This window comes from Polyodon spathula, chromosome 3 (genome assembly GCF_017654505.1).
Source record: "Polyodon spathula isolate WHYD16114869_AA chromosome 3, ASM1765450v1, whole genome shotgun sequence".
Taxonomy (NCBI): Eukaryota; Metazoa; Chordata; class Actinopteri; order Acipenseriformes; family Polyodontidae; genus Polyodon; species Polyodon spathula.
The window spans coordinates 85,429,449-85,442,139 of NC_054536.1; the positions used below are offsets into that span (position 1 = coordinate 85,429,449).

At 35.4% G+C, this 12,691-nt stretch overlaps 1 protein-coding gene across 3 annotated transcripts in view; it reads right to left on the reverse strand.

Annotated features, from left to right (window-relative positions):
* Positions 1 to 4,115: 4,115 nt before the first annotated feature.
* Positions 4,116 to 12,691, reverse strand: part of LOC121313548 (cyclin-dependent kinase 6-like) — a 66,301-nt gene continuing 57,725 nt past the window's right edge. For all 3 annotated transcript variants that reach the window (XM_041246223.1, XM_041246222.1, XM_041246224.1), the window contains exons 6-8: positions 8,377 to 8,427; positions 7,924 to 8,059; positions 4,116 to 7,277 (exon numbers count right to left, since the gene is read on the reverse strand). In XM_041246223.1, the coding sequence (XP_041102157.1) occupies positions 7,131 to 7,277; positions 7,924 to 8,059; positions 8,377 to 8,427 (334 nt within the window). In that variant the 3' untranslated portion in view covers positions 4,116 to 7,130. The remainder of the gene's footprint in view (positions 7,278 to 7,923; positions 8,060 to 8,376; positions 8,428 to 12,691) is intronic.

Sequence of the window (12,691 nt, forward strand, 5' to 3'; positions counted from 1 at the left end):
GGTAATAATTAAACTCCCTTGTTAAAATAATATCCTCAACCTCCAGTCTCAGGCATTAAGTTTTAGTTTCAACTTTTTTGTCTAATTTACACTGCTAGTTTTCTTCACTGCTATTTCAATTTCTTAACCTGGAGACACTGTCCATCAAAAGCAATTATCTAGAGAAAAAGAGAAAACTTGCTGTGTTTCTGCCAAAATACATTGGGTTTGTTCTCTTAACATTCACAGACATCCTACTGTGGTTTGAACCAAGAGTGAATGTTATTAAATTAGTTTTAGTACTCATAACTCAGGTCACTGACACACTTTTGTAAATGACAATATTGTCTGCATCATTTGTACTGAATATTTACACACAAGGAGAAACATACACAACCGAATATAGAAAATGCCTTGATATCTTGGTAAACGTCTCTACTTTTAGACACATATAGATTTAAAACTACTATGACAAAATTAATTGATAGGGCATGTAAAAGCAGGTATTGAGTATGATGGTCTACGTAGTTAAACATTTTGGAACTGTTCGTGTCGGCAGCTCCTCACAAGAGCCATACTTTTTTCCCCCCCATAGGGTTAGAGCACCTTGAAATATTTTCAAGAAACACAATACTTTACATTTGCTGTAGCCTTTGTGGGCAGCCACATGAACTGGATAAACTATGATGCTCACAAGAGAAAACTGTATGGAAATAAAATGTATTCCCCAATACAATATTTAATCTACATTTTCATAATGTACTGTTTGTCTAGTTTCACTTGAATTAGCATTAACCATGGACCTCCTTATCTGAGATCCAAGAGTAGTGTGAATGGGGTCTGTGAAGCAGCTGATTGTGTGTGTTCTATATGAATATCTATTATTCCTGCTCAGGTCATGGCTTTCCATCCTTTAATATCCATTACTATTGAACACTTAATAATGCTACATTTATAATTAGTAAAATAAACTATTTACATTCAATTACATTTTTGACTAGAAGTCTTTCTAAATGTCTTCAATCCCTTATTAACTATGCCAGAATTTTTTTTTTATAAGAACATTTGTGTTATGCTGTGCGCGGAAGCTTATAAGTGAAGCATTATACACTGAAGCCTATCTAACAATTATGCTTCTCCACCTCATTTCTTCACAGCCTCAAAGAACCTCTCCTGAAGAAATTCCTGCTGGAATAGTTTCCAAACTTTGGCAAATAATCAATATTAGGAAAATGAGAATCTATAAAGAATCCCTTTAGCACATAACCAAAGAATTATCGCCATTGATTAAATAAATACAAGTGAAAAAAAATAAAACTTTTTACACACTAAAATATTTATTTTATAAAAATAAAATTGTAAAGCAGTTGGAGCTAAAAAGACACAGAAGCACAAAACGCCGAACAAATTCATTCAATAAAAGCAGCTTTATCAGTGGCAGCATGTTTTACCAATTCTTGTTTTTCTGATCAGCAAATGGTATAAACCAGAGCAGGACATAAATTAGCAGCAAACATGACTTAAGAATTGCTAATAAAAAAACAAAACAAAACCAAAACCATGCTACAATAATTAATTGTTTTTCCAAACTATCATATCCATACAAACATTTGACAGCTGAAATTAAACGTTACACATAAAACATGAGCATCTGGAAAGTATACAGCTTATTAAAAAAGCAGGCAGTATGCAAATTAAGTATTATGCGACAGGAAAGTCCTGCCACTTACATAATGGTCGGTGTGTTTCATATAAATTGTTACAAAGTTAATGGCATTTGAAATTCAATGCTGTGTTTAGTATCTACAATGTGTAGCCCTTACAGTAGAACACAAAACTGATTTTACATTACACCAATAAAAGTTTGGACATCAGACAAGTTATACACTATTCACATCGGTACTGGGGTGGAGATGCAGGTTTTTGGATTTTCTATAGCAGTTAAAAATCTGGTATGCTTCCAACCTTTCATAGAAAACATTTCATTATTGTCTTTCAAGGTCTAATTTAAAAAAAAGAATATATTTAGGGTAAAGATATGAAAAATCATGCCTTATTGTATGTACTTGTTAATTATATACCAGCACAAACTATTGTAAAGTGTAAGAACTGTGTGCTTATAAAAGTCCATTATATGCTCCATAAACATCTAGAAAAATTCTGTGCTGTTCTTCCACTATAATAATATAAATAGATGATGTTCTGGAAATATATAGTTTTAAGGTACTGCATGAAGAGGAAAACAACCAAAAAATGCAGTCTCTACCCCCATCTCATCGTTCACTACACCTCTGAGAGCGCAGTGTGCACTGTGTCCTTAAATGGAATTTAAAAAACTAAAAACTGCTAAGTTAATATTGCTGAGGAATTAATATTGCTATGTATTTTTCCACAGCAACTACATTTCAGCTTTAAAGGCACACTGCCAGACAGTTCTTACCACTTGGGAACTAGGTCATATCCTGCTTATTAACATACTGTACTCATACAGTACACAACATATGGTTTGTTTTGAAGTTTCAGGCCTTTCACAAACCAGATTCTGTAAATACAGATTAGCTTAAAATAACTCCTAAAATCAATACAAACTTTTTGCTACCTAGAACATTTTAGCATATGAAACACTATTATGAGGAGTTTTTTTTTCTTTCTAAAAAACGAAAACAAAACAAACAGTTGCAAGATTTAAAACTCTATATAGTACCACTGGTATCTAGGCAGTTATGGTATCCTTGGCAGTGAATGGTACCACTAATGGCACCTTTTAGACCACAATCTGATATTATTTTGAATTTAGTTTCAAGTGTAAAGATATACAGTAAAATTATGTGCTGTGGCAACACTTAGGTTGCCTTATATAATTGATGTTTGGAAAAAAACAAACATTTTGATTTAAATGGAAAAACTTACTGCAGAATCCAAGCATAAATGTATACGTCAGAACCATTACACCAATAGAATGTCTCAGTGTAGAGACCTCTATGTGAATACTAGAAAAGCAGAACCCCTGTAACAAAATGCCAATATACAGTTCTTCTGTCAAGCACCATAAACAGCACCATGATGAGTATTGCATTTTATAGATTTGTGAAGCAGAATGCTAAATCAGTACATTTCAGTAAAACAAAGGAATCATGTGAATCATGAGTAGGCCAATCACACTCAAATATTGATAGAAGTTTAATGGGTTTCAAGATTAAAAAAATATGTATCGAAACAGTGCTGTTAACAGTGAAGGAAAATGGTTTCCTTACTACAGAGAATAAAAAAAACAAAAAAAAAACGATATTGACATAATGTTTTACCATTTTTCAACTAAGAATTTAGCAAAATGAATAAAGTGGATGTTTTTATCTAAAGATTTCCAACTCATTAACCACCTTCTGGATCAAATTGGAAACCTCAAATACTAAATGATGGATATCCATAGTAAAGAAATACATTCAACCAAAATTTGCATCACTGCATACAGTTTATAGAGATGGTGATACATTTTAGCAACAAAGAAAATCACTTCTTCAGGGCTTGTTATAACTGGTATCTCTGCAGCTCAAGTTGCTATTGAAACACCCTGCCATGTCGTCTGTCACTTTACACTATAACCCTTCTTTCAGCCATCGACCTTGTACATACACCCTTCTCTCATTTTCTTCACAGAATTACCATATTTCTTCAGATTTAAGACCCACTTTTTTTAACCACTTTTTGCTTCTCAAAAATATCCTGCGTCTTAAATTTGAGTACAGTACAGTGATGCGTGTATTAAAATCGCTAACTGCCCAAATACACAAGCAGAAACGCGATATACTTCTGAGAAACCAAAATGTTACTGCCCGAGCTCGACTCATCCATGACATACACGCAAACCATTTTCAAAGAAGCGTCATTGGCTTCATGAGGAATTCAAAGAGAAGCTTTTAGAATTTCAGCGCTTCTAAGCGTTTCTACCAGCTGGGACCGATCAGAAATGCTAATCAGACCCCCATAAATTTCAACAAGCCAAGCAATACCACAGTTCACAAATTGGGAGAAAAACAGGTGTGAGTAACAAGAAGCAGCACATAATTGTCTGTGTGATAGCAGATGGCCGCAAACTGCCTCCATATGCATAATTGAGGTTGTATTTTTGTAAATGCGTATTTATTTTATGGTTTATTTTTTCCTCAAATTGAGGGTGGGAAATTTGGTCTACATCTTAAATTCGAGGGCATCTTAAATCTGAAGGCAAACGGTATTTCAGTTTTAAACATCCAGTTGCTACCGCAGTAACAAAATAAATGGGCCAGTCTGTGTGGGGAGGGGGTGCTATATAAATGTGGCGTCCACATATCTATGTTGTCAAATAAATAGTTCCCCTCCCAAGTTAGTAAAAAAAAAAAAACCTCCCTTTAAAAATAGGCATAATACTGTAGCAAGTATAACCTTTACAACCATCTGACCAGATAGGTGATGATGTATCTACATCAAAACAAATGAGCTTCGTTGAGCTTTGTTTCCCATGGGTGAGAGCAATGGGGAATGACCTTCCACCAGACCATTTCCCAAAAACTCCACTGCATACTAATAAATGTCAGTTCATCAAAAAACAATCCTAACTCTGTTACTGTGTACTTCTACCCTTTGGACAACACTGTACCGTCTATTACTCTGAAGGCTAACCTTTCAGAAAAAAAAACCACTCCTTATTCCTAAGCTTTGCTGACTAAAATAGACCAGATCCAAGGCAACATATTTCTTATCTGCAATATACACATCAGCTTCATGCCATCCACAAGACAATCAAACAATGTTACATTCCTTATAGCACTACATCTACTTCTGTATGGGTTAATCATCACAATGCAATCATCATTTCATATGTGCAATGCAGGCTTGAGCTCTGCGATATGTATTATTAATAATAAATACAAGTTAGAATATCAGGCTAGAGGACAAGCCATGTTAATAACCAATAATCCACAGTTACAGTGTAGTCAGATCTCAATTATGCCCCTATGGAGCAGGATTATTGTAATTACTAATGGTTTTATTTTACATTTATAAAGTACCACGATATGGTTCCAACACCTTTGGATACATGCACCACTCTGAAAAAGAATGCTCAGCATGTCAATTTAAAGTGAAAGGGCATTTATTTTCTAAAATGCATACCGCTGCCTAATGTATGATTAAATTCCTAAGAAATCATCAATAATGGACATCTATGATTGACATACTATATTAAAAATCATTGCTGTCACCATGTGGCAGTGAGGCAGGGTGGAAGCCCTGCTGGTGCCCGGGTGTGTGTGGGGAGTATTGGGTGGCAGGGAGGGGGTTTAATTCCTCCCTGCAAAAAGACGTGGGGATGTGGTTATTAGACTGAATAAATTATTAATTAAGGCTCCAGCCGCAGGTGTATAAATAGGATGACCACAGGTCAAGGTGAAAAATCTGCCCCATGTTTTTATGAACAGGTAAAAAAAAAAAAAAAACCTGTCATGAAGTTTCTTAACTGTAATGATTGGTTATTTATTTTTCTAAAACAGGTATTCAGGTATCTGTCTTCAGCATATAACAGTGCTCACACAAAACTAACTTTTACTGTTCAACTTCTACATTCAAAGACCTCTTTAGAAACCGTCAAGAAGGATTTCACGAACACTAAACCTTATTTAAGTCTTAAAAAAAAAACATGTATTAAAGTCTGCTAACATTTAAAAACAAGTAAAGAAACTAATATTCTTCTCAAGGACAACATAATCTGAATGACTGTATCCTTTACAGTCTATCCTAAACATATATGGACATCTGAAAGGTGTACTTAGCATCTCCCTCTGCATTAGCAGTATAAGATGCCTTCTAAGCACATAAGCAACACATATATTTGCTGTACCTTTTATAGAACATAGACAGCTGCAAAATTAAGTGGCAGCAGAGTACCTTTTCCATCATCTCTACATTGATATGAAAAATAGATATCTATACATAGCAGATCTGTTTTTAATATTTACGTGATATAAACATCATAGAAGATTATTTTATATAAAATTGTATGCATTAGATTGTGTATGTGTTATTTTGTTAAATCCTTTTCCTGTGTATACGTTATGGTAAAAGTTCTAATCTGGTAAATCTTACGTTTTACCGGTAACGGTCAACATTTACCAAGTAAGGTGGTAAATGTCCGGAATTATGAAGAAATAGATTGCTTTTCAGACATTTACCGGTTAATTTTATGATTTACTGAAGCTTGTTGGTAAAGGCACTTGGTTATTCTTGAGATTTACCAGTAAATGACCAAAATAAAGTTTAATCATGTTTATTTCAGAAATTCACTGCTTTACTTGGTAAATGTCGACATTTACCAGTAAAACTTCCAGTATTCTATTGCCAGTATTATAACTTTTTCACATGTCTAGTTGTGAATAATTTTTACAGTAATTCTTATTTCCAATATCAGTTACACGCTGATATTAGATTGTGACTTTCAATGAGAGAAAAAAACATGCACAGTATCCTTTTACCTAAAAATACTAAATATCTCAGCTTAAAATTATAACATGGTTCGTTCATTGTCCTAAATATTAAATTGTACTCTAATTCCCATTCAAATATATGTTGTCTATTGGTTTCTGGTTGCAATGGTTCTTAGACGCCACAAGATGGCAGACTTGATTTTAAACAAAGTACTGTAGTTTGTAGGTTGATTTATGTGTAACACTTACTGTATTATATTAAAAAAACAAACAAAAAAAAAAAACATTACCATAGAGTTATTAACATTCTAAGAACAGGTTCCAAAAAAGGTTTCAGCGGCTGTGAAGTTTGAAGTTTGGCAGCAATCTTCAAGATAAAGGCAGTAGGTGTGCTGAGCAGCTTCTGTATCTCCAGCACTCTTCCAGTTACACACGAGGAGCTGCAATGATCCTTGCATTGTTCGGAAGAAGGTAAACAATATAGAAACATGTGTGGATCCCAAGAAAATAGAGAAGTTATTCTTAAAGCAGCATGGTGTTGTGGCAGATATTTTTTTTTTCTTCTTTTTTTTTTTTTAATTTATTTTATATACCAACAAATACGTAACCAAAGGGCAAAGTTTCAGTTTTAAAACCTCCTGCAAGCCAGATGCTCCTTCAAGCTTTAGCATCTTGCTTCTATTCAGGCCATGTTCAAGCTGTATTCTCCTCTGTGGTCGTCTGGCTTAAAGAGATGTGCGAGTCCATGCTCTGATTGTACCTCTCAAGGTTCTGGAAGTATGGATGTGATAAAGAACTATACGCCGATATTCTCTTTGTTGGATTGAATGTCAGAAATTGCTGGTTAAAGAAAGAGAACATGAGAAGGGTTTAATTCTTATTATTATTATTATTATTATTATTATTATTATATTATTATTATTATTATTACTATGTATATGTGTCAGCATAGACTTCCCTCACCCAATAACTAAATATACTAAATAAATACATACTGTAACTCACTTACTCAGTTGACCTCATTTTAGGCACCACAGATCCATTACTTCCCCGAAAGTCTGTAATCACTAGAAATTCCCTCAATTGTATTGCTTAAATAAAGGGAACTTTTAAAGCATGCACACTTGTTTTCAAAAGTTTTGCCCACTGGAAGAGAAGGGGACATATACGTATCATATGAGGAGAAATAAAAATGGTAAAACTACAGCAGTTATGCTTGATGTAAATTGATATGTGAATATATAGAATTTGAAACTTAACCATGAGGAATGTATATACTATCATTTAGATTACAGGGGAGGGATTGCACTGTGAAATCTCAAGTGGGCTATGCATCCCCCCCCTGCCTCAACACTCATGGAAAACAGATAGATAATACAATGCAACACATAGTGTAAATACAAAGTGTTACAAAGAAGGTTTCCCCTTTGACAGGTCTTGAAAAAACAGGCAATCAAGTTATGTTACAATACCAGACAAGACTTACAAGCAGCAGGTCTTTTCCCAGGTCCTCTATGTCTGGTACAAAATCCCCAATGGGCTTTGAAGGTCTCAGAGAAAAGGCACTCCTTGGAAGGCCCACATCATCTGGCCAGTCCCCTTCTCCCGGTACACCGATGACACTGCACAAAACATATAGAACATATACGCATATACTAAAAGAGTCCCATTACATTCAATGACTAACATGTGGACTAAAAGCCTTGCTGTGTGACCTACTGTAACTAGTGCCATTCACACCAATGCAGAGCAATGCCTAATATGTGCAAAATCAGCATGCACATTCCTCTTAATGGGAACTTCCAGCATTGATACTCAGTTTCAGTTCATTATTATTTTTAATACATCTGATATTATCTGATAATTTTAATACATCTGATATTATCTTTTGGCATAATCATTTCCTGCCTTCACATTCCGTAAATAAAAAGGTACTTACTCAAAGATTTTTCCCAGTTGGTCAACATCTGAATTCCCCCGGAAAAGCGGCCTACAAATAAACATACATGAACAAAATGTTTGAAAGAAAGTCTATTTACCAAGGAAATAAAACCAGTATTCAGAATCATTCTGGCAGATTCATGGGTTCAAGTGAAGTGTTGCTACTTACTATTATTTTTTTAAAAGAGGCATTGCAGGGTAGTTACAGAAACATACACAGGTTCTGTCTGTGTAAAACGACGTCCCCTTCAGTAAGAGTCATCTAAGCTTACAGAGAGAATTACTATTCCTCTAGCATTACATTTTTACGTTAACTGGCTTAGGGCGATCTGCCTAGCCACGGATTCTCAGAAGTTTTATTTCCCCTACTAACCTGAAATTGCATTTTCTTGTTCTGAAATTTCTTATATTTTATGTTCTTACATAAATAATTTAGGTTTAGAAATTAGATGCAAAGATCAACAAATACTCTACCAGTAGAAACTAAAAAAAGCTGCTTTGAAAGAAAGTGTACACTTTTGGTGAAGGATTCTGCAATTGATATCATTCAAATAAATCAAGCCTTCCTTGAAAAGACGGTGTGGCCTAGCGGTTAGAGCAGAGGACAAGATGTACATAGCAGGAATCTTCCTGCTCAATCATTTCTTTGAAATGTCTTGTAATAATCGATGGCTCCTTTATCTTGTGGTTAAAAACCTCAGTAGAAACCACACGCAGCTCAGGCTGGCGGTATGCACTCCGACTTGAAGCCATGCTGTTGTGTTCTGTGCTCAGGATAGAAAATATGTATGAACCAGAACTAACCAGCAGCTGACATGGGGTTTGAACAATTTTGGCTCAAGCAGTACAGCACTAGGTCCCCTACGCTGTACAATGATGTTCCATGTCAATCTGGTGAGTCACTGTAGCAGAAACCAATTTTGGTAACCCTCCCAGCAAAAAAATGCAAGTGAAAAATTTTCTTCAGCTGCTGAACCAGACCAGTGTGTTACTACTTGGTGGGACAATTTGCCCATTCAAATCTTTTGCATGTACAGTATAGAAAATGGGACAGATACCAAGATGTTAGTGAACAGGGGATAATAGATACAATAAATGCCCCACCCAGTCATTCTGCATGTATTAACCTGGACCATTACTTGTTGGAGGACAGCAGTTTTCTTGACTATTCCAGTCCCCTACACAGGTGCACTGTAGAGGGCAGTAATGTAAGTAAAATACAACATTTCCGTTTTCAATTTTTGGTAGGGATGCACCGAATCCAAGTTTTTGGGATTCGTCTGAATAACGAATCCATCTCAAAAGATTTGTCCGAATACTGAACCAAATGCCAAATCTACAAAAACTATCAAGAAAACTGAAGTATGTTGAATTAAAAACATACTGGCAGCTACTCACAAGGGATGTGCACAATCTATAGTTTTGAGCCTTTTAGTTAATAGTATTTTTATTAACAAATGGAAATATATCCCTGAATAAGATTTCAGTTTAAAACTTACACAATTTACCGCTAGCCCCCTCCCCCCACAACAGAAACGTCAAAATACAGAACTGTTTACCTTTACAAGAAAAGAGAGCTACATATTTGCCTAACCCTCTATTTTCTTTAATGATGTTTCAACCTGTGTCATCTGATTTGAAAGCTATGAGGAAAAAATTACTGTGATGAGAGACCTGAATCTCCCGGCGAAATAAAACCTACGTTGATTTAAATGCACTGTGTGTGACACACATCAAATAGGCTAGCAAACACTTAAAAAAATATTTTAATAAAACACAGCAGTTCCCAAATGGTTCAACTTGTATTGGCACATTACAATAACGTAAAATTGTATTTAATTTACTAAAGCATATTGTTCAACAACGTCTTGCACATCTGACAGTTGTAAAGTTATAAAAAATATATATTGCTGATTTTTATTTTTTTTTATCTCAGTATTATCTCTAGAACACATTTGACAGACAAAGCAACAAAGCACAAAAGTCTACAACAGTTTGCCGTTACTATATATTACAGGTTTACTGCATAACTTTACTCCATGAAAAGTGTGATGTGATGTGTTGTTGCATACGGGGGTATGTTTGCATTCAGCAGCTGTGTGACGTGTTTTGTGTGTGCGCCACGAGTAATTTAGGGAGTTGTTCTTGTTATTAAATACAACAGTTATGTTCAATACCGAATTTGTGTCTTTTAAAGAGCTGCCCACATTGGAGGGATATATTAAAATGGATGTGTGTCTGGGTGGATATAGGATTCAGTTCACTACACGGGTGCACTGTAGAGGGCAGAATCCGAAACTGGATCTTGGATTCGGTGCATCCCTAGTTTTTGGTAATCATAACGTTAAAAGTTGTTGTTTTGCTTAGTACGATACCATATTCAAATGTATATGTTCTTAAATGTAAAAGTTTGCCTGTGGTTGAAAAATGTTTAGTTTTGTTGTCTTAAAACACCAGTAAACATCTGAACAGCTTTCCTGTTTGAGTTTCTTAGAATTGGAATCCTGGTGGGACAATCTGGATTATATCTTGGACCTTTTTTTTATTGCAGACACCTCTGAAATAATGTGGAAGCTGACTACATCTTACTGCTTAGTCAAACTAGTTTGTATATTTAAAATCACCTCTAGTGGTATCATGGCAAAACATTTATGATGCTTGAAATTTTTCTCCTAGCTGCTCCCTTAATTACTAGCTAGAGCCAGGGTTTACATTCTTTTGGAAGTACAAATCTACAGTGCAATGTGACCTTCCACTGTACTTTGCTATTCCAACAAAATGGAGCATTAAACTGGAGTGTTCATGCAGCCAGCTTACTAGTGTGTGGCAAAGTTAACATCCTGCATACCAATTGCAGAACCTCCAGATTAGGGTGCAGAATTCAGTGTTATCAGGCATATTAAAGATTGTTTTAGTTTTCACTAGCTGGGCACAGAGGTTAATAATTAGTTTCACAGTTTAACACAATTATGTGATTGTTGTTTATTTTAGACTGGTAACCAGCATTCCATAGAGTTGTTTTTATTAGAAGTTCATACATGTTCATTATGTACAAAAGCACTTCAAGAATATGACATGCAAGTGATTCAGAAAAGCACTGGACAAAATGGGAATAACAGAGAAGTTACAGATACTGTTTGAACTCGTCCACTTGCCTAGTAACTTTTCTATTTCAAAACTGAAACAGAGTTCTATGGCAGTGGCAGTGCAGCTCCAACAGCTTTGTAAAATATATATACACACACACACACACAGAGTGTCTATAGAAAGTCTACACCCACTTTCAACATTTTCACCTTTTGTTGCCTTATAGCCTGGAATTAAAATGAATTAAAAAATATATATATATATATCATTTATATACACATCCTGGCCCACAACTTCCAAGTGAAAAAAATATTCTAGAAATTTTTAGAAAATTAATTAAAAATAAAAACTGAAATAGCTTGGTTGGTTAAGTGTCCATCCCCCTTGTAATAGCAATTCTAGATTAGTCTCCACAAATCTGGCCTGGATGGTAGGCTGGCAAGAAGGAAGCCATTACTCAAGATTACCCACCTTGAATCCAGTTTGAAGTATGCAAAAAAACACTCAGGAGATTCTGTAGCCATGTGGCAAAAAGTTTTGTGGTCTGACGAAACTAAAATGGAACTTTTTGGCGTAAATGCGAAGCATTATGTTTGGAGCAAACCCAACACAGTGCATCACCCAAAGAACACCATCCCTACTGTGAAGCATGGTGGTGGCAGCATCATGTTATGGGGATGTTTCTCATCAACATGGACTGGGGCACTTGTCAGGATAGAAGGGAAAATGAATGGAGCAAAGTACAGAGAAGTCCTTGAGGAAAAACTGCTGCCCTCTGCAAGAAAGCTGAAACTGGTACAGAAGTTCACCTTTCAGCATGACAATGACCAAAAGTACACAGCTAAAACTACCATGGAATGGCTAAGGAACAAAAAAGTAGATGTCCTTGAGTGGCCCAGTCAAAGCTCTGACCTAAATCCAATAGAAAATCTGTGGCATGACTTGAAGATTGCTGTCTATCAACGCTCCCCAAGGAACTTGACAGAGCTTGAAGTTTTGTAAAGAAGAATGGTCAAATATTGCCAAATCTAGGTGTGCAAAGTTGGTAGACACCTATCCCAACAGGTATATATAGCCTGCGGATATAAAAATATGTTGTCAGTAACAGAAAGTGTAGAAATTATTCTCATCAAGTACATGTACAACATTGTTCTATTAACTATCGAGTCATCAATACCCTAATCTCCCTGGCAACAGTTGAAGAGCTGGGAAACAGTCCTAAACCT